Source organism: Pteropus alecto, unplaced genomic scaffold, assembly GCF_000325575.1.
Source record: "Pteropus alecto unplaced genomic scaffold, ASM32557v1 scaffold185, whole genome shotgun sequence".
NCBI classification, from domain to species: Eukaryota; Metazoa; Chordata; class Mammalia; order Chiroptera; family Pteropodidae; genus Pteropus; species Pteropus alecto.
In genome coordinates, this window is record NW_006438088.1 from 59,496 (window position 1) to 84,953 (window position 25,458).

At 33.9% G+C, this 25,458-nt stretch overlaps 1 protein-coding gene across 3 annotated transcripts in view; it reads right to left on the reverse strand.

Annotated features, from left to right (window-relative positions):
* Nucleotides 1-25,458, reverse strand: part of PCMT1 (protein-L-isoaspartate (D-aspartate) O-methyltransferase) — a 47,421-nt gene that overhangs the window by 15,070 nt on the left and 6,893 nt on the right. For all 3 annotated transcript variants that reach the window (XM_006915326.2, XM_006915327.2, XM_025049246.1), the window contains exons 2-5: nucleotides 19,089-19,193; nucleotides 17,860-17,891; nucleotides 3,331-3,435; nucleotides 1,431-1,551 (exon numbers count right to left, since the gene is read on the reverse strand). In XM_006915326.2, coding sequence (XP_006915388.1) covers nucleotides 1,431-1,551; nucleotides 3,331-3,435; nucleotides 17,860-17,891; nucleotides 19,089-19,193 — 363 coding nt within the window. The remainder of the gene's footprint in view (nucleotides 1-1,430; nucleotides 1,552-3,330; nucleotides 3,436-17,859; nucleotides 17,892-19,088; nucleotides 19,194-25,458) is intronic.

Consider the following 25,458-nt stretch of genomic DNA (forward strand, 5'->3'; position numbering starts at 1 on the left):
CTGAAAAAGCATTGGTAAGTTTAGCTACATTAAAATTAAGAATTTCTATTTAACTATTTAAAAAAGTACAAATATGAGAGTAAAAAGGTAAGCCACAGAGTGGGAGAACAGATATATAATATACATAAATAAACAAAGGGCTAGTCTCTAGAAGTCCTACACATCAAAGAAAAATATAAACAACTCAATATCTGAACAGCCATTTCAGAGGAAATTCAAATAGCCAAACATATGAAAAAGTGTTCAACTCCATTGGAAAATACAAAATTAAAACCACGAAGAGATACTGCTAAGCACTCACTGAGTGGGCAAAAAGAAAACTAACAATGCCGAGTGTTGGCAGAGATGTGGAACAACAGGAACCATGATACACTGCTGACGAGAATGTAAATTGGTTCAATAACTTTAAAATACAGTTTTGCAGTATCTATGGTCACCCTGTGAACTACAATAACACTCCTACAGAAATGAGTGCTTGTATGAGGAGTGTATATATGAGGAGTCTGAACTTATGTACACATATGTTCATGGCAGCATTGTGAATATCCCCAAATCAGAAACAATCCCAAATACCCATCGACAGTAGAATTAATAAACAAATTTTGGTGATGTTCTTACAATGGAATGCTACAGCAATAAAAATGAACTTTATGTAAAAAGATGGATAAATCTTACAAACATAATAATATTGACTGAAGTCATTCAGCAGAGAATATATACTACATGATTCCATTTACCTAAAATTCAAAATTAAATTAAACAGCGTTTTGGAAGTGCAGTTAGGTAGCAAACACATACTCTCTACTGGTTACTAAGAGAGAAGGGAGGGAGTTATGACAAGGAAAAAGCAAGCAGAGGACTTCAAGGTACTAATAATGTTCCATTTCTTGATCAGAGTGGTAATAAACAGCTATTTGTTAAATTTCACATTTATGTTTTATGCATTTTTTAGTGTTTATTTTTTACAATACAAAATATGTTCACATGGAAATATGTCCGCTGTATAAAGATGATTGGGGAAAAAGCAAACTACAGGACAATTGGTATAGTATGAGTCAATTAAAAAAACTGTGTGCGTAATTTTATTCATACACATGTCTAGAAAATTTAAAAGGGAAAAGGAGAGGCTTTTTTATCTTACACATCTTTGCACTGTTTAAATTTTTTATAATGAACACTTGTGACTTTGGTATCACTTCTTCAAAAAGCAATGAAGAAAGAACTCAACATGGGCATTTTCTGAAATAGCCGAGTTACCTATGGTCAAGGTTGAACTAGTATAATATTTTCGAATAACTTTTTCTAAGCTACTTAAAAGTGAATGTTTAAAAAATGCAGTAATTAGCTTTGAGTATTATTTAGCTTGCATGGGGATCTTCTGCAAATAAAAATTCTCCAGAGAGAAAATTTTTTAGTTTTCTGATACTCACCAACTAGTTGCACTCTCCCCGAAGACAAAAGCATTGGGTCGTCCTTTCTGACATTATTTATTGAGTCGTCTACTAGCTCTTTAATGTGGTCAATTCCTATGACTTTTCCACTAGCTCCAACCTGGAAATGGGAGAATTCAATAGCTCACTGGCCTAAATTTGTCTTTAGTTCTAAAGTGTCACTAAAGTGCTTCCTTATCTAAAGTCATATTCTGCAATGAGAAATAAAGACAAACAGCTTAAGCCTCCAATTAAATTGTTACTGTTTATTATAATTTACCAAGTAAAAATTTCTCAACTGTAACCTTCAAATAAATATATTTCAGTAATTAAGAAGTTAGAATAAATTATAAAAACTTGTAATACTAAGAAAAATGCTATCATTCTTTGATTTCTAATTTTAAATCCAAGACCTTGAAGTAGGACTTAACCGGCAATATTAAATGGTAGTTAGTGCAATTATTTTTTATTTAAATTCCACCCAGAAGTGTGACTTTACATATTAAAATGTTACATAAAAAATTTTATAGGAATTTCTACACCTGATTCTACTGCCATATATGGAAAGTATAAAATATATAAATATATAAAATGGCCACAAATAGAGATATTAATTATAAAATAAATTTAACACAATAAAGACCCGGGTTTCATCACTCCCTTACAATTGTATAACCCTGGCAAGTTATTCTATGAATCAGGTTCCTCAGCTGTAAAATGAGAAGGAAATAGGTACATACCTTATAAATTATGTGAGAATTAAATAAGAAAATACATGAAAAGTGCCTAGAATACTGACTAGCACATGGTAAATGTGTGAAAAATATTAACTTAAATGAACATCGCTTTTAAAAAAATAACTCAAATCTCATAATTTTTTTAAAATAACTTTTCCTCTGACATCATAAATATGTGAAGCATAGAAAACATATCGCTAATTCAATATTATTTCTAAGCTTAAAAAAAAAGGCCCCTACATCCCGTTAGTAAGGACTTAACTTCTATAAGACAAGTAAAGAAACTGCAAAAAAAAATCTAAGTCCTTATTATGTACCAGACATTGTTCCAGATGTTTAAAATATCTCAATGAAAAAAATCAGACAAAACCCCAACCTCTGAAACTTAATGCCAGTGTTCTGCTGATTATACATTTATAGTAAGTTAAATGGATTCTAGTCCAAGGTAGATCCAGAAATTCCAACTTTACTAGACCAGAACCTTCCAATCAGGCCTCCAAAGATAAGATTTTTCCCAAATCAACTTGATTTGATTATCTGAATACGGATGAACCTTTCCTCAAGGTGCCTGAGTGGGCCTCCAGGCTTATACTCTGGTAGTCATTTACCAGATAAGCCTCTTGTGATAAAAGCTGAACTATAATAAGGCATTTTTGTAAGAGCACTTTTCTTAATATAAAAGAACTTCTACCTTCATTCCTAATAAACCTGTAGGCCTGTTTGGAAATCAGGCTCTCTCTATTATTTTCTACCAGATGAGAACTTGGAAGAATGTAGTTTGGGAGCTACTGGCTGCCATCCAGTGACCACAACAGAAAAGCCTATCTGATAATGAAGCCAACATGTGGAGAGAAGCAAAGCCAAACCAAGAACCACAGAGAAACCCACTGTCAATAACATCTGATCTTCTGAATCCAGCCACATAAGAAGCCAGATCAACTTTAGATGTTTCCATTATATAAACCAAATAAATTCCCTTTAGCTCTGCCAGTTTGGACAGAATGTTCTGTCACTGGAAACAACAAAAAACCCTAAGTGGTATATATTCCAACTGCTATCTTAATGGAATTTTTTTTAAAAATCTTCAAAAACTGCTAACAAAAAACAATAAACAGCCAAATCACTATGCTTGTTAGGATCAGAATGAAAAATAAAGGTCTTACCATACGTGCAAAACATGCAGTAAGGATTCCACTTCCAGATCCTACATCAAGAGCTTTAGCTCCTTCGTGCAATTGATCAAATAGAAGTTCTAGTGCATATGCATGCTGCCAAAACAAAATGAAGCGAATATCCATTTTTTTCACAATTCTATAGAGTACATATATCATGGCATATAAATAAAGTTGTCCACTATATACCAATTTTTCTACTATTATCATCTACCTATGAAAACATGTTATGTAGCACCTATATCTACACAAGAATCACATAAGAAAATTGTTTGATTAAATTCTTACTTTTAGATTAAATGTTTTAATAATTTTTGATCTCCAGTGTGTGAATTTTAAAATTTTATTTAATTCAAAGTCAAAAGCTACAAAAGGATTTACAGTGAAAAGTCTCCATCCCAACCATCCCCATCCCCAACCAGTTTCTCTCCCTAAAGGCAACCATTACCAGTTTCTTATGATTCTTTCCAAACATATCCATTCTACATACATACAAGCAAATGCATATGCACTTTTTTCATTGATTATATCTTGAAGAACCTTTCTTATCAATACTTAAAAAGCTTGTTCATTCTTTTTTATGGCTGAAGAGTATATTCTAGTATGGATGTATTATAATAACAAATATTCCTAATGAGAGATACTTAAGTCAGATCTAATCTGCTATAACAAAAAAGGTGAAATCATCTTAAAAAGTATATCTGTAGGATAATATAACAATCTTTACAATAATTTATATAATGTATACCTATATGATAAGTTCCCAGAAATGGAATTGAGGGGAGCCAAAGGATATATATTTTTATATTTACAGTATACGTAAATTATAAATCAAATAAAATCATATTGGTTATACTTTGAACCAAACCAGGAAATAAAGCCTTCTCTACTCCATCTTCTTTACAAACTCATATTTCAGTGCTTTTCCAGAGTATAAGGTTAGAACTACTAAACGTTATTTCAAAAACTGTCTTTAAAGACCTGGTATGTTCACAATTAAAAATCATCAGATCCTATAGCAATAAAATATTCAATTAAAAATCATCAGATCCTATAGCAATAAAATATTCACTAACAGATCTTGGTTGATAAAAATACACATCCATGAATCTACAGTGATAATAAGTAAGTATGTACACACATCTATACATAAACAAACAGAGAATAACGGAAAACTGTTCCCAACTAATAAACATAGATGAAATAATGAACTTAGAAAATCAACTGGCAATTATTTCAAAAAGAAATGATCTAGGCAAAAATTATAAATGGATGTTAAAGTTAGTGGACAAAAAAGAAAACTGTAACTTTATAGCGGAGTTCAGAAAAAAAGTTCTTGGTGAAGAAATCTGGTTGACACTGCCTTACTCAGATGACCAAAGTTACCAACACCAATGGGACACACTGATGTCATCACATGACATCTGCTAAAACACATCACTTTTGGTATATCCCAGGCAAAAATGCGTAACCCCTATCTAATCATGAGAAAACAGTAGATAAATCTAAATTAGGAGACATTATTTAAAATAACTGGCTTGTAGTCATAAATCTTCAAGACCATAAAAGACCAAGGAACTGTTCCAGATTAAAGAAAACTAAAAATACATGACAACTGAATAAAACTCCTGATATACAATTTTCTTTGCCTGTAAAGGACATTACTGGAGCAATTAATGAAATCTAAGTAAGGCTTGTAAATTGGCTAAGAGTGTTGTATTAATGGTAATTTCCTGATTTTGATAACTGTACTGTGGTTATTTAAGAGAATGTCCATTTTTTAAAGGTAAAGAGCATTCTGTCTAGAAATAACTTCCCAAATTCATAAAAAATATATATATATATATATTTCGTATATATGTGTATGTGTGTGTGTATAGTGAAAGAGGGAGAGGGAAGGAGGGAGAAAGAGAAATAAATGGTAAAGCAAATATTGTAAAATGATAACATTTGGGGAACCTGGGTAAAAGGTATATTGGAATTATCTGTACTATTCCTACAACATTTCTTTTAAGTCTGGAATTATGTTAAAATAAAAAAATTTAATCATCAGAAACAGGTAATGTTGAAAATAGAAGAGAGACTGGTAACTCCCTATTTAGAAAACTAATTTCGGTGATAAAAGCCAGAATATTCATTACCTTGTGGATGGGAGCTGACTAGGAAAGAGCATGAGGGAGCCTTCTGGGGTACAGGAAGTGTTCTGTATCTTGATCTGGGTAATGGTTATAAATGGTTACACATGTAAACTTTCATCAACCTGCACACTTAAGATTTGTGTGTATATCATAAATTGATAAAAAAAATTTTTGAAATACTATTTCAATCACTAAAGTATAGCTCGTTATGTATGCCCTGATGTGATACAGTAGGAAGAACAATTAAGAAGTGTTCTTGAAAAGAAAAAAAGAAGAGGAAGAAGTTAAATACCACTAGGAAACAATTAATCAAGTTCAAATATAGAAAATCCTATAGGACGAATGAATGAATTTTGTCAATAAATAAATGGGGCAAAAAAAGGGGGGGACTACTAACATTAAAAGAGACTAAGAAGACTAAAAGATTAGAAAGATGCAATGTATGGACCTTGTTTGGACTTTGATTTAAGAAAATCAAACTATAAAAAATATTTTTTTGAAACACCTGGCAAAGTTTGAATACAGACTAAATATAAGATAATATTAAGGAACAGTTAGATATGATATGGCATTGTAGTTGTTTTTAAAGTCTTTCAAATTTATACTTAAGTATTTATGAGTGAAATAATATTATGTTTGGGATTCCTTTTAAAATGGTTCCACAAAAGAGAATCATAGATTTTTTTTGCAAAGAGGTTTTTCCTTATAGAGTGAAAACCACCAACCTATGAAAAAGGATTCTGGATTAAACGACAAAAGTACTGAATTTGACTAGTTCTGCATTTATTAGCTCCATGACATTGGAAATTATTTTTAGCTCATTGTTCCTCAGTTGCCATGTTACTGATATGAAGAGGAAAAAAGTTCCTATCCTGCCTTCTTCACAGACGTATCATTGTGAATTAAAGTCATTATGTATTAAAGTACCTTATAAATTCCAAAAGATTTACAAATGAAAGGTATAATGTTTACATTAATGGAAATTCAACCATTACAGCACTATGATCTGTTGCTGCTACTTTTTAAGGTACTTCGGTCATATACAGAGGTAAAATTAATAAGTAATTGATCTTTTATTCCTATTTAGTGTGTTTTTTGGTAAACTCTCTTAGGAAATCTTGTATATAACTGTCAAACAATCAGTGGCTTTCCTCTTTTGCTTGGTCAGAGAATGAAATGACTCGGTTAGTCAAAAAAAATCTGGTTAATGCCCTCTTTTCCTTTTTCTCCTGTTATCCTGTCCCATTCCTTCCCTTTCTGAACAGGTCAATCCTAAAACCATTAAGTTGGGCTGAGCAAGGCAGTTCCCATACCCGGTTGGCAGAGTGGATGGCTGCAGTGCCCAGTTAGATGTGTCAGAGCCCAAGCAGGGTAAAGAGGGCATCTACGTTCACTTAGGAGAATGGAATAAAACAGGAGCCAGAACCCAAGCTAGGAGAGGGGGTTTCTGCACACCACAGTAGATCACTGCCAGGTGTCAGAGCATGAATGGTAGAGAAGGGGGAAGTATATGGGGTGAGAAGCAGGGGGACACGGATAGCAGTGGGAAATTGGCTACCTACAGAGGGAATGATAAAATAAATATATTAAGGAAAAAGGAACCAGGTTTCTCAATAAAAGAAAGTTGAATATGGGAAACAAGATAGGAAACCATAAAAATACATTTACATAAATAAGTAATTAAGGAACAGACATTTATATGATCTCAAAGTGGTCCCCCCTCACAAGAGTATTAACTGCAAAAGTAAGAGTAACTCTATTAAAGTGGAGAAGCCTGGCAGACACCACCTTAATCAAATGAGTATCATAGTTCTAATAATGGACAAATCAAAATTGCACACTGACAGGATTACAATGAGAACCCAGCATCACTTCTGTGATATTCCCGCCAAAGAGGCATAACTTTAATCATGAGGAAAAATCAGACAACCAAATGGAAGGACATCCAACAAAATAACTGGCCTGAATTCTTCAAAAGAATCAAGGCCATAAAAGTCAAAGAAAGCCTGAGGAACTGTTCCAGATTGAAGGAGACTAAAAAAGGAGTGATTCTGCTGGATCTTTTCCTATTGAGAACATCATACGGACAACTGGAAAAACTTGAAAGGAGTTTGAAGATAAATGGTGGTAATGTACCTATGTTCATGTCCTAGTTTGATGGTTATATTGTGGTTACACAGGAGAATGTCCTTGTTTGAGGAAAAAATACCCTAAAGTATTCAAGGGTGATGGGGCATCATTTTACCAACTTACTCTCAAATGGAGTAAAAGCTCTCGAAACTTTTCTGTAAATTTGAGATTGTTTCGAATTAAAAATAAATAAATAAACCTGACTAAAATTTTTTCTTTGATGTTTCAAAATGGCACAGTGGGACACTATCTCTGAATCATCATTATGAACTGATGCAGAGCAAGAAAGTACGAGTTAGTGACGTTTCTAATTGGAATAATTAATTCATATCAGATTACTTTTACTGAGGAAACTGCTGGGCATATTTTATTTAGTTTAAGCTATTGTTCTTAGACAAGAGACTTAACCCAAAGGATGGAGGTTCTGTGGCGAGTTTGTGTACATGTTTTGGGACGAAGATCTGCAGCTTTCATCAGTCTTAAAATGATCAGAATTCCCTGAAAGTTATTAATTTCCATTAATAAGACAACAAGTATCACAGTATACGAAAATGGAAGTAATCAAAGAAACAAAACAACTCCAATAATACCTGATTTTCCTGAATCCAGAAATCAAAGGACTAGGAGAGACTTCTTTAAGGTGCCAATCCCCACAATAGGAAGTACTTTCCCAACCTAATTCCAAAAGAGACTCAGGAATTTTTTTTTCACTATTCTATTTGCATAAGATTTGCTTTTTTCAAAGGGGGTATGCTATTATTAAAGTCTTACTAGATTTAAAATGTCAAGGCCTTCGATCACATGTTTTTCATGTTTTTATTACTATAGATAATATTTTTTCTGGATAACTCATGCTCATCTCTAAATCTAAAAATTACTTTTTAAAAGTTCATTTTTATAATTATGAAAAATTTCAAACCCACAGAAAAACCAGAAACACAATGAACACCCTTTTCTCCTCATACAGAGTCACCAACTGTTTATACTGTGCCATGCTATTTTACCAAACCATCTAAAAATATACTATAGACATCATACTTCACTCCTAAACACATCTGCCAAAAAGAAAAAAAAAAAAAAACCTAAAAAACTAGGACATCTTCCTTCGCAACCATCATTACACACTCATGACAATCATCAGTTTAGTATCAACACATGTACCATACTCCGATTTCCTCTTTTATCCCCAAAATGTCCTTTACAGCTGTTTTTTTTCCTCAATCCATTCAAGATTCACACACTACATATGCCAATCTAGAATATTCTCCTTCTAACTCTCTCCACCTACGACTTCTCTCGGTTCGTCAGAATACTGAATCCTTTAAGGAGTCCTATTTGGTTGTCCCAAATAATACCCCATATTCCAGATGTGTCAGTTTCCTCATGGTTAGATTCAGATCAAAGACTTTTTTTAGCAAGAGCACCACACAGGGCTTGCTGCGCACTTCCCATTACATCACATCAGGAAGCACATCATGTTGGGCAATCTCAGGACCTGACAAACTCACCCATTCAATAAATGTGGTGACCACTAGATTACTTTATTTTCAAGGCATATTTTCTGTTATTAATAAGTAATATGTAAAGTAATAATTTGAGACTACATGGATATTCTTGTTCCCTAACAACCTTCCTTTTAATAGTTTTTATTGATGACCGTTGTCTAATTCAATCATCATACTGATGATTACAAAACTCTATTAAAATTGTGATTTTTAAAATTCTAGGTGACGTCAGAAACATGGCGAAGTGAGAGACGTCTCCAGATCTCTCTCCTTGAAATGACAATTAGCTGAACATCCAAAACTCAACAAAAAAACACTGAAACTGCACACCAGCATGTCTGAGTGTGAGATCTGTACATAAGAGCTACCACAGGTCAGAACCCCGGAGTCTGGTGGTGAACAGGGAGAAACAAAGAAGCTGCCTCAAGCAGCCGGAGCTCCCTGCAGGAGGTGGAGGGGAGAAGGTGTGGCGAGTTCCCTGAACAACCCTGCCGGGGAGTGCTGTGAGCTCCCCGCAGCCGGCAGCAGTGCCCAGGCATCAGGGCAGAAAGCAGAGAAGTGGGGACTGCAGAAAAGCGGGGACGGCAGAGAAACAACTGTGATTATTACCAGCAATGCTTGCAAAACGTGAGGCTAAACCGCAGCCCCCATCCCCCAATCCAGAGGGCCCCTCCTCCCGTACCCTCCAAGACCCATCACTGCAGAGCCCCAGGGAAATCTGAGTAAAGAATAGTAAAACTGTCACTAACACTGACAGGGACTGAGACTGAGAGTAGCGAGCGTGACTGAATATTTATAAGGAAAAAAAAAGTGTTATTAAGACGTTATATAAAGCAGGTATCCAAGAAGATTAGATGCCACCAAAAGAAAAACACTGTCTTTGCAACAGGCTAAAGAGAGACCTTTATATAATAAATCTTCTTTCTGGGAAAAAAAAAGAAAAGCAGAATACACTTCCATTAATGGCCAGGTAGAGAAATAGTCCATTAAACACCATGAACAACCAACGTGACAAGGCGGCTCGTAAAGAAAAAGAAAACTCTCCAGAAAATAAGCTTACAGACATAGAAATAAGCGACTTAAATAACAGAATTCAGGATGGTACATCAGAAAAAACTCAGAGAGATCTGAAACGATTCATATCAATAATTTCAGGAATTGAAAAAACAACTAGATGAGCAGAGTGAGTTCTTTAGCAAGGATACTGAAACCTTCAAAATGAACCAAATAAAACTTCTGGAGATGAAGAACACATTGCAAGAGTTGAAAAATGAAATAGCAAGCTTGGGAAATAGAGGCGACCAAATGGAAGAAATAATCAGTGATATCAAAGACAGAAATCTAGAAATAAATCAGAGGGAAGAAGAGAGAGACTGAAGAATGAAAATAATGACAGAGTAATACAAGAACTAGTTGATACCATCAGGAGAGGAAACATAAGAATCATGGACATTCTTGAAAGGAAGGAAAAGGAGCAGGGATTAGAAAGCATTTTCACACAAACAGTTGACGAGAATTTCCCAAATCTAAGGAATAAGCTGGAGCTTGGAATTCAAGAAGTCAATTTTCTTAACCAATTTTCTCAACCTAAAAAGGCTTTCTCCAAGACACATTGTATTAAAATTATCAAAAATCAACAACAAAGAAAGAATTCTCAAGGCAGCCAGGGAAAAGAAAAAGGTAACCTATAAAGGAAAACCCATTAGATTATCATTGGACTTCTCAGCACAAACCTTACAAGCCAGAAAGCAGTGGAATCAAATATTCAAACTATTAAATGAAGTAACTACCAGCCTACAATAATGTATCCAGCTAAGCTCTCCTTTAGATATGAAGGAGAAATAAAGACCTTTCCAGACATAAAAAAATTGAGGGAATTCTCCACTACAAGGCCTGCATTGCAGGAAATACTGAAAGGGGTCAGCTCACCTAAAACAAAATGACAAAAAATATATATAACTAGGAATAAGGTGACTAGCAGGCAGATAGAAGCAGAGGAGTGCAACCCTTATTAAGAACAGGGCATTATAAGCTTAAAAAATAAGTAGAGATTTGCTATAGCAAGATAGTAATGCATGTTCAGCATACATAGGGACAAATTGAGATAACACTGACAGAAAAGAGGAGGATTCAAAGATCCAAATTCGCAAAGGAGAATGGACATAAGGCGCACACAGAAGAAAATGGACTACTATATATATATAAAACAATCCTTTGCATATTCGTAATGGTAACCACAAGCCAAAGACTCAGAACTGAAGTATACAACATAAAACAAGAGGACCAGAGGGAAATCCCACAAAACCCAACCAAAATAAAAAAATTAAAAAAAAAAAAAAAAACAGACACACAAGGACAAGGAAGCAATGGGAACCCTGAGCTACCAGAAAGCAAAAGATAAAATGGCTATAGGAAAACCTCATATTTCAATGATCACCCTAAATGTTAATGGACTAAACTCACAAATAAAAAGGCACAGAGTTGCAGATTGGTTCAAAAAACAAAACCCAACCATATGCTGCCTCCAGGAGATGCATGTCAGATCCAAAGACAAATACAGACCCAAAATGAAAGGGTGGAAAATCATGTTTCAAGCAAAAGGCATTCAGAGAAAAGTGGTAGTAGCGGTACTAATATTGGAACGAAATAGACTTCGAAATAAAAAAGGTAAAGAAAGATACTGAGAGATACTTCATAATGATAAGGGAATCATTCACTAAGAAGATATAACACTTATTAATATCTATGCTCCCAATCAGGGAGCCCTGAAATATATAAAGCAATTTCTAATAGAACTAAAGGGAGAAACAGACCAAAACACTATCGTAGTAGAGGGCCTAAATACCTCACTGTCAGATATGGACAGATCACCCATACAAAAAATCAATAAGGAAATAATATTGTTAAATGACATATGAGACCAACCAGACATAATTGACATTTATAGAGCCTTTCATCCCCAAACAGCGGCTTTTACATTCTCCTCTAGGGCACATGGAACGTTCTCAAGGATTGACCATGTACTGGGAAACAGAGATTGCCTCAACAAATATAAGAGGGTTGAAATCATATCAACCATATTCTCTGATCATAATGCTTTGAAGCTGGAGATCAACTGTAGATAGAAAGTGAGAAGAACCACAAATACATGCAAACTAAACAATATGCTACTGAAGAATGACCGGGTCAGAGAAAAAATTAAAAGAGAGATCAAGAGATACACAGAAACGAATGATAAATGATAGTACAACATATCAAAACTTTTGGGACATAGCAAAAGCGGTCATAAGAGGAGAGTTCATATCATTACAGGCCTATCTCAAAAAACAAGAACAAGCCCATATAAACAACCTAACGTTTCATCTTAAAAAACTAGAAAAGGAAGAACGAATGAAGCCTAAAGTCAGCAGAAGGAAAGAAATCATCAAAATTAGAGCAGAACTCAATGAAATTGAAAACAAAAAAAATAGAAAAAATAAATGCAACAAAGAGCTGGTTCTTTGAGGTTAATTAAATTGACAAACCCCTGGCTAGACTCACTAAAGAAAAAAAGAGAAAAGACACTAATAAATAACATCAGGGATGAAAGAGGAGAAATGATGACAGACACCACAGAAATTGGAAATTGAAACAATCATCAAAAACCTACCAAAAAGTAAAAGACCACATGGCTTCATCAGTGAATTCTACCAAACATTCAAAGAAGATTTAATATCTATTCTCCTCAAACTCTTCCAAAAAATCGAAGAGGAGGCAATACTTCCCAACTCATTTTATGAGGCCAGTGTTACCCTGTTACCAAAACCTGGTCAAAATAACAAAAAAAGAAAACTACAGACCAATATCTCTCATGAACACAGATGGAAAAATCCTAAATAAGATACTAGCGAATCAAATATAGCAACGTATTAAAAAGATTATATGCCACGATCAAGTGGACTTCATCCCAGGGGTGCAGGGATGGTCCAACATATGCAAATCAATTAATGTGATACACCACATAACGAATTAAAAAGTAAGAATCATATGATCATATTGACAGATGCAGAAAATGCCTTTGATAAGATACAGCATCCATTTATGATTAAAACACTTAACAAAATCGGTATGGAAGAAAAGTACTTTAATATAATAAAGGCCATATATAACAGACTCTCAGCCAACATATACTTAAACTAAAAACCTTCCCTCTAAAATCAGGATTAAGGCAAGGCTGTCCACTATCGCTACTGTTATTCAATATAACATGGGAGAACCTAGTGAGTGCAATCAGTTAAGAGAAAGATATTAGAGGCATCCAAATAGGAAATGAAGAAGTTAAACTGTCACTATTTGTGGATGACAGTATTCTCTATATAGAAAACCTTAAAGACTCCACAAGAACACTAGTAGAAACAATAAGCAAATACAGTAAAGTTTCTAGATACAAAATCAACGTTCAAAAATCCATTGCGTTCCTATACCCTAATAATGAAGTGTCAGAAAAAGAAGTGGAAAAAATAATTCCTTTTGCAATTGCAACAAAAAGAATAAAATACCTAGGAGTACATCTAACAAAACATCTGAAAGACCTATATGATGAAAACTATAAGACCTTATTAAAAAAATCGAAGACATAAAGAAATGGAAAGATATTCCATGTTCTTGGATTGAAAGAATCAACAAAGTTAAAATGACCATATTACCTAAAGCATTATATAGATTTAATGCAATCCCCATCAAAATCCAATCAGCATGTTTTAAAGAAACAGAATAAAAAATCATCAGATTTGTATGGAAGCACAAAAGACCCTAAATTGCCAAAGCCATTCTGAGAAAAAGAATGAAGCTGGAGGCATCACTCTGTCTGACTTCAAATTATACTACAAAGCGACAATAATCAAAACAGCATGCTACTAGCAGAAAAACAGACACATGGACCAATGGAACAGAATCGAGAATCCAGAAATAAACTAACATTTATGTGGGCAAATAATTTTTGATGAAAAAGGCAAAAACATACAGTGGAGAAAAGAAAGCCTCTTTAATAAATGGTGCTGGGAAAACTGGAAGGCCACCTGCAAAAGAATGAAACCAATCCTCACACATCAAAATTAACTCAAAGTGGATTAAGGACCTGAATGTAAGACCTGAAACAATAAAGTGCCTAGAAGAAAACATAAGGAACTTGGACTTAAAGAGGATTTTATGAATTTGACCTAAAATGCAAGGGTAGTAAAAGCAAAAATAAATGAATGAAACTACATCGAACTAAAAAGCTTCTGCTCAGCAAAAGAAACTGTCAACAAGGTAAAGAGACAACCATATGAATGGGAAAATATATTTGCAAGCAACACCTCCGATAAGGGTCTAATATCCAAAATACACAAAGAACTCATACGACTCAATAACAACAAAAAACCCAAACAATCCAATTAAAAATGGGCAGAGGACCTGAACGGACACTTCTCCCAAGAAGATATACAAATGGCCAACAAACATATGAAAAGATGATCATCACTGCTAGCTATTAGGGAAATACATATCAAAAACCACAATGAGATACCATCTCATATCTGTTAGAATAGCTGTAATCGATAGGACAAGTAATAAGAAATGTTGGCGAGGATGCAGAGAAAAAGGAATCCTCATTCACTGCTGGTGGGACTGCAAATTGGTACAGCCACTATGGAAAATAGTATGGAGGCTTCTCGAAAAACTAAGAATTGATCTACCATGTGACCCACCATCCCCTCTACTGGGTATTTACCCCAAAGACTTGAAAGCTCATATCCAATAATATATTTCCATACCGATGTTCATGGTAGCATTATTCATGGTGGCCAGGACGTAGAAGCAACTGAAGTGTCCTACGATAGATGACTGAATAAAGAAGAGTGATACATATATACAATGGAATATTACTCAGCCATAAGAAGAGATGAAATATTGCCATTTGTGACATCATGGATGGACCTCGAGATAATTATTCTAAGCAAAATAAGCCAGACAAAGTGGTAAACCACATGATATCATTTATATGTGGGATATAAACCTAAAAGCAACAAATGAACAGGACAAACAAACAGAGACTCATGGACAATAGACTAGTGGTTACCAGAGAGGAGGGGGGAAGGGAGGTGGAGGGACGTAAGTGGGGTAAAAGGGGTCAAATATATGGTGACCAAAAGAAATCTAACTATGGGAGGGGAACACATAATGCAATATATATATGTCTTACTGTTAAATTGTAAAATAAAATAAAAATAAAGGCTCTGAAGAAAAAATTGTTAAACACAGAATTATCACATGGTCCAGCAATTCCAAGTAGATACCCAAGAGAACTGAAAATACATGCAGAGACAAAAACCTGTATATTACTGTTCATAGTAGCAGTATTCATAGTAGCTAGAAAGTGGAAACAACCCAAATGTCCATCAACTGACAAATGAACGAAATGTGGTATATAGCCATACAATGTAATATTATTCCTCAATTAAAAGAAATTATGCACTGATGCATGCTACAACACAGATAAACCCTGAAAATTCTGTGCAAAATATAAAAAGCCAGTCACAATTCCACTTATGTAAAATGTCCAGAACAGACAGAGAAACAAAAGCAGATTAGTAGTTGTCAGGTTCTGGGCAAATGAGGGATGAAGATGGTCTAAATGGATACAGGGTTCCTTTTTAAGGTGATGAAATGTTTTGAAATTAGAAAGTAGTGATGTCTGCACAAATCTAGAATAGACTAAAAACCACAGACTTGCATACTTTAAATGGGTGAAGTTTGTAGTACGTGAATTATATCTTAATAAAGCTGTTATTTTTTGTTTAAAAAAATGCATCTTTTGCCATAGAGTTATTGCCATGTTTTTTTTGGCAATGACACTCAGCACCAAACTTCAAGGGAAAAAAACAATTCACATAGTACTTCTCTTACTATCTAAAAAGATCCCTCCAGTCAATTTGCCAAACATTTTGCGTACCAATTTTCTAAAATAACTTTTAGGATTAAATGAATGTTTCCACATAAATCTTTCGTTTTATGTAGTAGTTCGAACTGCTTGCAAGGATCTTGAGACTACAACTTTTCTTTTAAATCATTAATTTCTTTGAATAGGTAATGCATTAAAAAGCCATTCCTATTCTATGGTTTAAAAAAAAAAAGAGTGAAAGAAGTTGATAACATATAGAGGGTACAGAGTGAAAAGCAGATCTCACTTCCACTCCCATCCCTCCAATCATCTAATTCCCTACCTTAGAAGAAATCATTTTTAGTTTTTATGCCTACAGGAAGACATATGTACATATGTGTGGTATAATTCGTTTTTGTATGTTAAAGAATACTCTAAATACTATTCTGTACTCTACTTTCATACTTAATGTTTTCTGAAGATCTTACCATATTTACACAGAGCTTCCTCATTTAAAAGTTTCACAGTATTTCACTGAATGTACTATAATTTATTAACCATCCACTATTAGTGGGCTATTAGTGATTGTTATTTTTCCTATTGTAAATAATGTGCCAATGAATATCTTTAAGTCATTTTGCACTTGTGCAAATATACTATGGGATAAATATCTTGAAATAAAACTAGAGAATCTAAGATATGTTTCTCATTTTATAGGTATTGTCAAATTGCCTTCCAACACTATCAATGTACTCTCCCACCAAAAAATGTATGTAACTGCCAATTTCCCCTTTCCAACACAAAGTATCAAACTTTTTGATCTCTGACAATCTAGTAGGTGAAAAATGGTATTTCACTGTAGTGCTAACTTGCAATTTACTAAATATAAGTGAAGATGGCATTTTTTTCATTTGTTTAAATACCAATGTCATTTTTATTTCTTTTTCTATTAACTATCATTCTTATACTTTGCCCATTTTCTTTTGCGTTTTTACTTAATTTACAGGATACACACACATATGTATGTATATATGTACATGTAGAAATTTGCCCTATACCACCTTAAGTATTACAACTATTTCTCAGTTTTTCTTCTTTCAATTTGTTTATAACATTTTTTTTTGCAGAAATCTCAAACTTTTATATTGCAAAATATGGCAGGTTTTTTAATGGCTTGTCTTTTTTAATGTCTTAAAAAGTCATTTTACTCGGTGTTTATTTTCCTATATTTTTTCTAGTATAATTATCAGTTCACTAAGAATATAGATGTATAATTTATTTTAGTATAAAGAAGGTTCTAAGGTTAAATAAGAGCTTCTCTAACCCCAAATACTTGCAGAGAATCAGAAAAGCTATTGTTCTTTTCACCAAAACCAACAGAGTACTCATTCAAATAACTGACATTTAAAACCCAAGAAAATTCCCAACAGATTAAAAGTGCTACATAATGTAAAACAGTTCCTTCTGAAAGTTACACAGCTGCTATACTTGACCATTCCGTAATGAATTTTCCAAATAAAATATAATATTCAATTGAGATTTTGATAATATGTTCATTATTTGAAATATTCTCTCCCTTAAGTCATCATTAAACAATCTCTTACATCTAATTTTTACATGATTAGGTCTACCAATGGCAACCGCCAAAAACTTTAATGATAGTTTCCATCAAAAAGAGTACCTTCTATATACCATGTATTAATATGTTCATTACCAATTTATATTAATTTATAGATGATAAAATTGATATAACTAGGACTTAAAACTTTCTTTAAATCTTTTACTGAAGAAAATGATCTTAGAGGAAAAACAGGATCCATCAGTACCCAAATGACCGAAGTTAACTTACCATGTGCGGAGCACTGATTGTAGCTTGGAAACCTGCAAAAGAAGAGAACTACTGATACATTCAGCTTCAAAAACATACCAAACAGTCCACGTAATTCCTTTTCTAACATCCATAAATTACTTTTCATAATATTTTTCATTTTAATGAACTCAAGGAAATAGAACTTTTATTTTGTACATTAGAGTAGTATCTTGCATCAGTTAAAATTAGAAAATACAATCATGCCAAAGGCTACTGTGCTCGTCAAATACAACAGTCCCACTATTTCTAAAGATTTCTTCTCCTGTATAGTTAGCTAAGAAAGGAAGAATTTCAGTATGTTGAGATGATCAATTTATGACTTGTTTTCCTTTCAGATTTTCAAAAAGAAGAAAAGCTTCTATATATAATAGGTATGCAAAATCTTTGTAAAATTAAACTGCTTCCTATTTCTGGCAACTTAAAAAAAACTAGACCAGCAAAGTAGCTTAAAAGACAATAAACTACTTCAATTTATTCTTTATACTATCACCCAGTATAAATTCATACGATCTTTTCTTAGTTTTTGGCTTTTAGTTTTTTTTGTCTTCCAGTGCTGCTTTCTCAAAACTTATTTACCTGCTTCTGCACCTGAAGCAATTTTCACTGAGCGGTGGTAGCAGGTGCCTTCGGGGTTCAGAAGCTCCTCAGGATCTTCTCTGCTGACTGCTAATAGTGCTTCAAAAGAAGACAGCATGGCAGCTGGCCGACAGAATCCTGAGGCACTTCTAAGCCTCAAAGGCGCCCACTGCCAAGGCTCAGCAGTTCAGCAAAACCTGCTTCAGGAGAAGTAGTTAAATATGGAACTTTCTAAAATCAAGCAGAAGTCAAAAAAAAATCAGGGCATGTGAAACAGAAGTCAGTATTAACTACACTTTTTCCTTGAGCTAATGAGAAAAACCTTAGTCAACATTTAAGGCCCCTAAAGAAACCTTGGCACTCAGTTTAAATTTTCAAAGTATATTTGAAGAAAACTTGTTTAAAAAAATTCTTTACATATATATTGTTTGAGAAAATAGAAGAGATGCTTCATATACATATAACATCATTTTATTAAAATAGATATGTTTGGGATTATGAAACTTACTAAGGCATAAAATTCAAACTAGCAAGGTAATAACAGATAAACATGTGTCTCGGTCTATTTTTATTTACAAAAAGTATAGAGCAAATGAGTAAAAATGTAACATCTTCAAAAATCCAAAGCTTACCTATTGATTGTGGAGAATCCATATAAGGGTTACATTTTGCATAGTGGGAGCGGTCGGTGGCCAGCATTACTTCAAATACTTTATCTGTCTTGATGATTCCATTTTCTGAAATGAGAGAGGCAAATATTTTAAGCTGGGAGTAAAACGATCAGAAGTATTTTAGAATAATTACTATGGCTGTATCGTGGAGACTAGACTAAAAGAGAACAAGACTGGAAGTTGCTGCTATGGCCCAGGTAATCTCAACATGGTCTTTAAAACAGTAAGAATGGAGAAAAGTAGAGTATTCAAGTTACATTTAGTAGGTAATATATATCTGACTGATTAGATTTGGAGGAGAGAGGGGGTAATGGTTGAGATGCTAACGTCCTGTACTGATTTGAAAAATCCTGGAAAAAGATAAGAGTTAAGGAGAAAAAGAATAATTTATTTATTCAGCTGGGGGCTATCAACCAATAAAATGGAGATATTCAACGGCAACCACAGAAGTGAATGAAAATCAAGCAGATAAACTATTACAGAGCCCAAGAGAAACAAATTTTTCAAAAAGGAAAGAAAGGTCAATAACATAATATTTAGTTCCCCCAACTATCAATTCTTTGAACTTAAATGTTAAATTTCAATAACCCTCATAGTACCATGCTTTATTTTTCAAGAAAGCTCTTGTTAACTCACTCAATATGTTTATTTACTATCTAATACATACCGATAAAGTGCTATATGCTTAGAACTATAAGGATAAACAATACAGCATAGTTTCTGTCCTCACAGATCTAAACTCTGTAACAATAAAGGAATGAACTTGACTTTAACAATCCAGAAATAAATATTTTTAACCAAACCATGCTTTGCTAAAAACCGCTGAATTTTACAATTTAAATGGATTGATTATACAGTATAAAATTATACTTGAGTAAAGATGTTTTAAAAAAATTTAGTAGGACTGGAGGTGGCAACCAGTTGAAGCACTGCTTCTGGGAGAGAATCAGATAAACAGGGAAAGGATGGTGCCTCTTGATGTGGCAATGAAGTGAAAGAAGGAAAGAAAATTAAGGATCCTGCAGAAAGAAAAGAGCAACAAGGTATACCAACTATTTCCCTTTACCCGCCACAACTACCGACATCATCATTCACTAAAAGAAACTGCAAGTCAAAAGGTATTCATGAACTGTAAAAACAGGGGAAAAAAGCTCCATTCAAAACTACTATTAAAAAAAAAGCAAATAACATATCAGCTGATTAAACAGAACCCAACATTTAAAGCTATATCATAAAAAAACTTAACGGAAAGTAAGTAAAAGTATTACCAGGAACAATCAATTTGAAGGCATACACAAATAAAACTATCAGAGACTTTAAAGGCAAGGAAAAAACTCTTCAGAGCCTCAAAGCAAGAAGATTAAGTTACCTAATAAGGGTAAAAAAAAAAAAAAATCAGGCAACCATTAGGTTTCTTAAGAGCAACATTCAAAGCAAAGAAAGAATCAAGCAGCATTTTCAAGACTTCAAGGAAAGTGCAAGTTGACAATAAAAAGGAGCAAACTACTGATATACCCAACAACACGGATGAATCTCAAGACCACTAATCTCAATGAAAGAAGCCAGACAAGACTATACACTATAAGGTCTCAAATATATCAAATTCTAGAAAAGTCAAAATTATAGTGGCAAAAGGCCGATCTGCAATTGCTAGGGGTTGGAGATGAAAAGAGGAGATTAACTGCAAAGGGGCATGAGGGAACTTTGTAAGTGAAAGAATTAGCAAACTTCTGCAAAGCTCCAAATAGTAAGTAATTTAGGCATTGCTGGCTATATAGTCTCCGCTACAACAACTACTTAACTTGGGAGATGTACTACAAGAACAGCCACAGACAATACTAAACGAAAGGGTGTGGCTGTGTTAAAATAAATCTTTATTTCTAAAAATAGGCAACAGGCCAGATTTGGCTAATGGGCTGCAGTTTGCTGATCCTTGTTCTATATCATTAGGGTGGTAGTTTCACACTGTATTGGTTTGTCAAATTTTCTAATTGTAACCTTAAAATTGGTGAATTTTCATGTAAATTATATCTCAATAAAGCTGATTTTTTTAAAGTGTAAGCCAAGGATTTTATACCCAGCCAAGCTGTCTTTTCAAATATCAAGGTCATAGGAAAAAAAAATTTATGTGCAAGAACTCAGGGAATGCTGTACACATAAGCTCTTCCTAAGGAATCTTAGAGGATATGCTTCATCTAACCCGGATAACCTGGGATATATCAGCAAAGGACACATGTCCAATTGTAGAGCAAAGACTAAAACGAGGGTGGGAACATGGGTGGAATAATAATACTTAAGTGTTATTTGTTCTGACAAAGTAGGAAGACTGCAACTACAAACAATGGGAGGAGAAAACGGGCCAAAGCAGCATCAGATCACTGTCATACAGGTAATAGGAGGAATCGAAGGGCACCATTTAATACTAACTGACTGAATAGTAAATAGTTAAGAAAAAGGTAGTTTAAAGACACTGTAAAAGGTAGAAATACAAACCCTCCAAATAACAAAGGAGTATTTTTAAAAATTAGCAAACAAGGCAGGCACACCAAATAGAGAAATAGTTTAAATATAGTCACCGACTGGCAAAGACAAGCTTATATCATCTTTCCATTTTAAAATATTATAAGTTTTAAATAAATTAATGCAAATAGAAAATATTTCAACACAAATAAGTTTTAGGCAAGCTACTTGAAAAGGTTATTAAAATAAGACAGTGAAATAAATAAGTGAAAGTATTTTTTTAAGTTTTAAAATCAGTGTAATAATAGAGATATCATTTACTGAATATTTACCATGCACAGAAAAAATCCTAAGTACATTACATACACTATCGCTTTTAAGATATGAACTTATGGACTATGATGAAATTGAATTTAGATAAAAGACTAGATTGTTCAAGATCACAGAGCAAATAAAGGCCATTCAAACTGAGATGTTAGATTCCTATTGACTTCTTTACTCTACTGCTACTAATATATTGAAATAGTTTAGTGACGTCTACTAATTCGTTTCCCAAAATAATTCTTGAGTGGTTCATTTGCCTTGAACGCAATTCAAATTCAAGACAGGTGATTCATCTCTCCAGGTTACAAGGAGTCTTAGAAACCATCAAGTCTAATCACATAAATCCATACCATGATCTCTACCTGAAGAGTTCCACCGGCAGGGAACAGCCCTTTCTACACTCAGACCACTCTATCAGAACACTTCCCTGTATTACAATAAAAATCTCCCTCTTTATAACTCACTTACATGAACCTTTAGTGCTGTTCTCTGAATTCACAAAGGATATACTGAATTTTCTATCCAGCTAAGCTTTTTACATACCTGAAGGCATATCATGACCACTTCTAGTCTTATCTTTTTCCGGTTAAGTAGCCTCACTCAATAATTCAATTATTAATTAGTTTTTAAAACCATCATCATATTCACTTATCATTCTTCTCTAGATGAATACTTAGAGTGTGACATCTAAAATCAAACATATTGTTCAAGGCACATTCTATAAAAATCAAAGTAAATTAAAAAGATTACTTCCCTTAAGTTAAATAATATACTTCTATCAAACACATGAGCTTCTTTGGCTGCTTTCTTAGTCTGTAGAGACATAAGAAATGTACTAAAAACCCAAATGGTTTTTAAAAGCGCGTCACCAGTCACTTATTAAAAAGTTGAACACGTACGAAAAAGGAAAAAAAAAAAGCTGAACACATAAAGGTTCAGAATAAAACTTTTATCAGGCCATTACTGGGTGGTTTCCAAAATTTTCATCATAACGTTCTTATTTATTTTTGCCCAGAATTCCATATTTCGAATGATGCCTAATCCAAGCTATATTAACTAAGTCATTAAATCATTTTCCCCTTTTTGGTAATCTGGCATCTATAATTGCCAGTGCCCTAAATATTTCTGGCAAACAGCAAAGTAATTTAATGTTTCACTTTGCCTTAATTATGAATAAATGGGCAATTACCATTAGGCTTTCTGAAATAGTGAACAGCTTTAGAACCACCCATACCCAATTTCCTGCGCCCTACAGACCAAGGACCATAATTAAATAATGTTGGTCTAAACATACAATTGATCCAAATGAGAAGTTAGTAGGATTCAAAAGGAGAATGCAATAGAATTCAAGCTATGAGCCAAATAATTAAAAAAAACAAAATTAGAGCCACATTAAGAAGGTTATCTGTTTCTCTTTCCAACTTGAGGAGTAGGGAATGGTGCAGAGGAAGATAAATTCCAAGAAAGAAACAAAACATACTACACAAGAGTCATGTTTTAGATATGAAGAAAACTAAAATGTAGCAGAATTTCAAGAAACTGATGAAGTGTTAAAAAAAGAGAAAACATTTGACTACTACTCTTCCATAGCAGAGAGGTCTGTGATAATAGACAAATAGAGAATAAACTCATAGCACACTATATAGCTCAACAAAATACTGAAACAGTTATACAATTAATGATGGTTACTGATTTTAGACACTTAAAAATCAACAAAATGCAAAAGATTTATTGCTCAGAACAAAATGTAAATGTTAACTTTGACAATGTAAAAGCCACTCATTAAGATGAAAAATGAGGAGAGCTCCCTAATATCCTTTCTTACAAAGTGGAGGAGTTTAGAGGTAGTATCAGTTTGGAACAAGAAGTTGAGGTTGAAGTGTATTTCTTAAAGTTACAAAGGTAACCACAAAAGAGGAAGCAAAAACTATGTGGGGAGGAGGGAGGTTTGCAGGATATAAACATCTATCTTAGTAGGAGGTCAGTAGATGATGTCTAAAGTTGATAAAACAAGGAATAGCAGTGTAAGCATATGATTTAGAGACATGAAAATAATTACTAGAAGAATCAAAAACAGTTAAAAATGGTTTACTCTAGACAATGAGTCTGGTGGTGGGGAGGAACAGAATATGTAACTTTTTCATTACAAGCTCTTCTGTGTTATTTTCTTTTAACCACGTACATGTTACTTAGCTAAAAATTAATCTTCTTAATTCTAATCTTGTTATCATAGATAGTATGTATTCATACAGATGTATATACAATGTGTGTGCACATGCACGCACACTTGTGTGTCTGTCCTCCAATTAGCAAAATGTAGATGTGGTAGGGACTCCTTTTCTTTCACAGTTGTAGAATTTGAATTGGGTGCATTATTTAGCATCTCTGTACTTATATGTAGTCTTACAATTAAGTTCCTGTTAATGGAATATGTGCAGGAATTATATATGCAATGTCCAGATCATGCCCTTAAAAGGAATAGGGTTCTTCTCTTTCCCCATTTTTTCCCCCACCAGCTAGAATATTGAAATGATAGAGGTAAACCATCTTTAACTTTCCAGATGAGGGAAAGACTTTAGGGAGTGCAACAAGAAAGAAGGCTCCCAGGTGCTCAACATCGTGGAACCACCATATTATTAGCCCTGAACTGCTTATACTTGGAAACTGATCTTGTTTAAGCCATTGTTATTGTGGTCTTTGTTCTAGCAGCAGAATGAGTACCCTAATGCACAAGGTATATGAGGATAAAAATGAGATCAGTCTGAAGAACAGGACTGGAGTTAGAGCACGGGAATAGGTTGTGCAAGTCCCTAAAGAGGCCTGAAAACTAAGCAAGAGATGTTTACACTTGATACTGTAAGTGACAGAAAGCCTGGGCAGAAAAATGACATAAGAGAAAGCAGTATACTATGAAAATCCGTATAACGTGTAGAATGGATCTGAAGGTAGGGAAATTGAGAGTATAATGACCAATCAGATGCTTGGAGGGATTATCACTCCGTATACAAACTAAGCTAGGTTAGTATCAATGAAAATATAGTGAAAGGGATGGCTATGAAAGGCATTTGTAAGAACTATAACAGATCCTTGAATAATGTCATTTTGTTCGATGTCATTTTATTACAATGCTAATAAGAGCAAAAAAACCAAAAAAAAAACAAAAAACAAAAAAAAAAAAACCCCACAATTCCCAGCTGGAGCCACTGTCTATGTGGAGTTTGTACATTCTCCTCATATCTGTGGGTTTTCTCCCAGTACTCTGGTTTCCCTAGACATCCCACAGATGTGCACATTAGGTTAATTGGCATGTTGTAATTGTACCAGTCTGATGAGTGTGGGTGTGTGTGATGCGTCCTCTGATGGAAGGGCATCCTGTCCAGGATGGGTCTCACTTTGAGCTTTGAGCTGCCTGGATAGGCTTCCGGCCACTCAGGAAGGACCCTGAGCTGGAATCAGTGAGTTGGAAAATAATGATCTTGTTTTTTATGATCTTGTTATTAATGTTTCTTAAATGTACATGTATAGCTCACATTTATTTCATTTAACA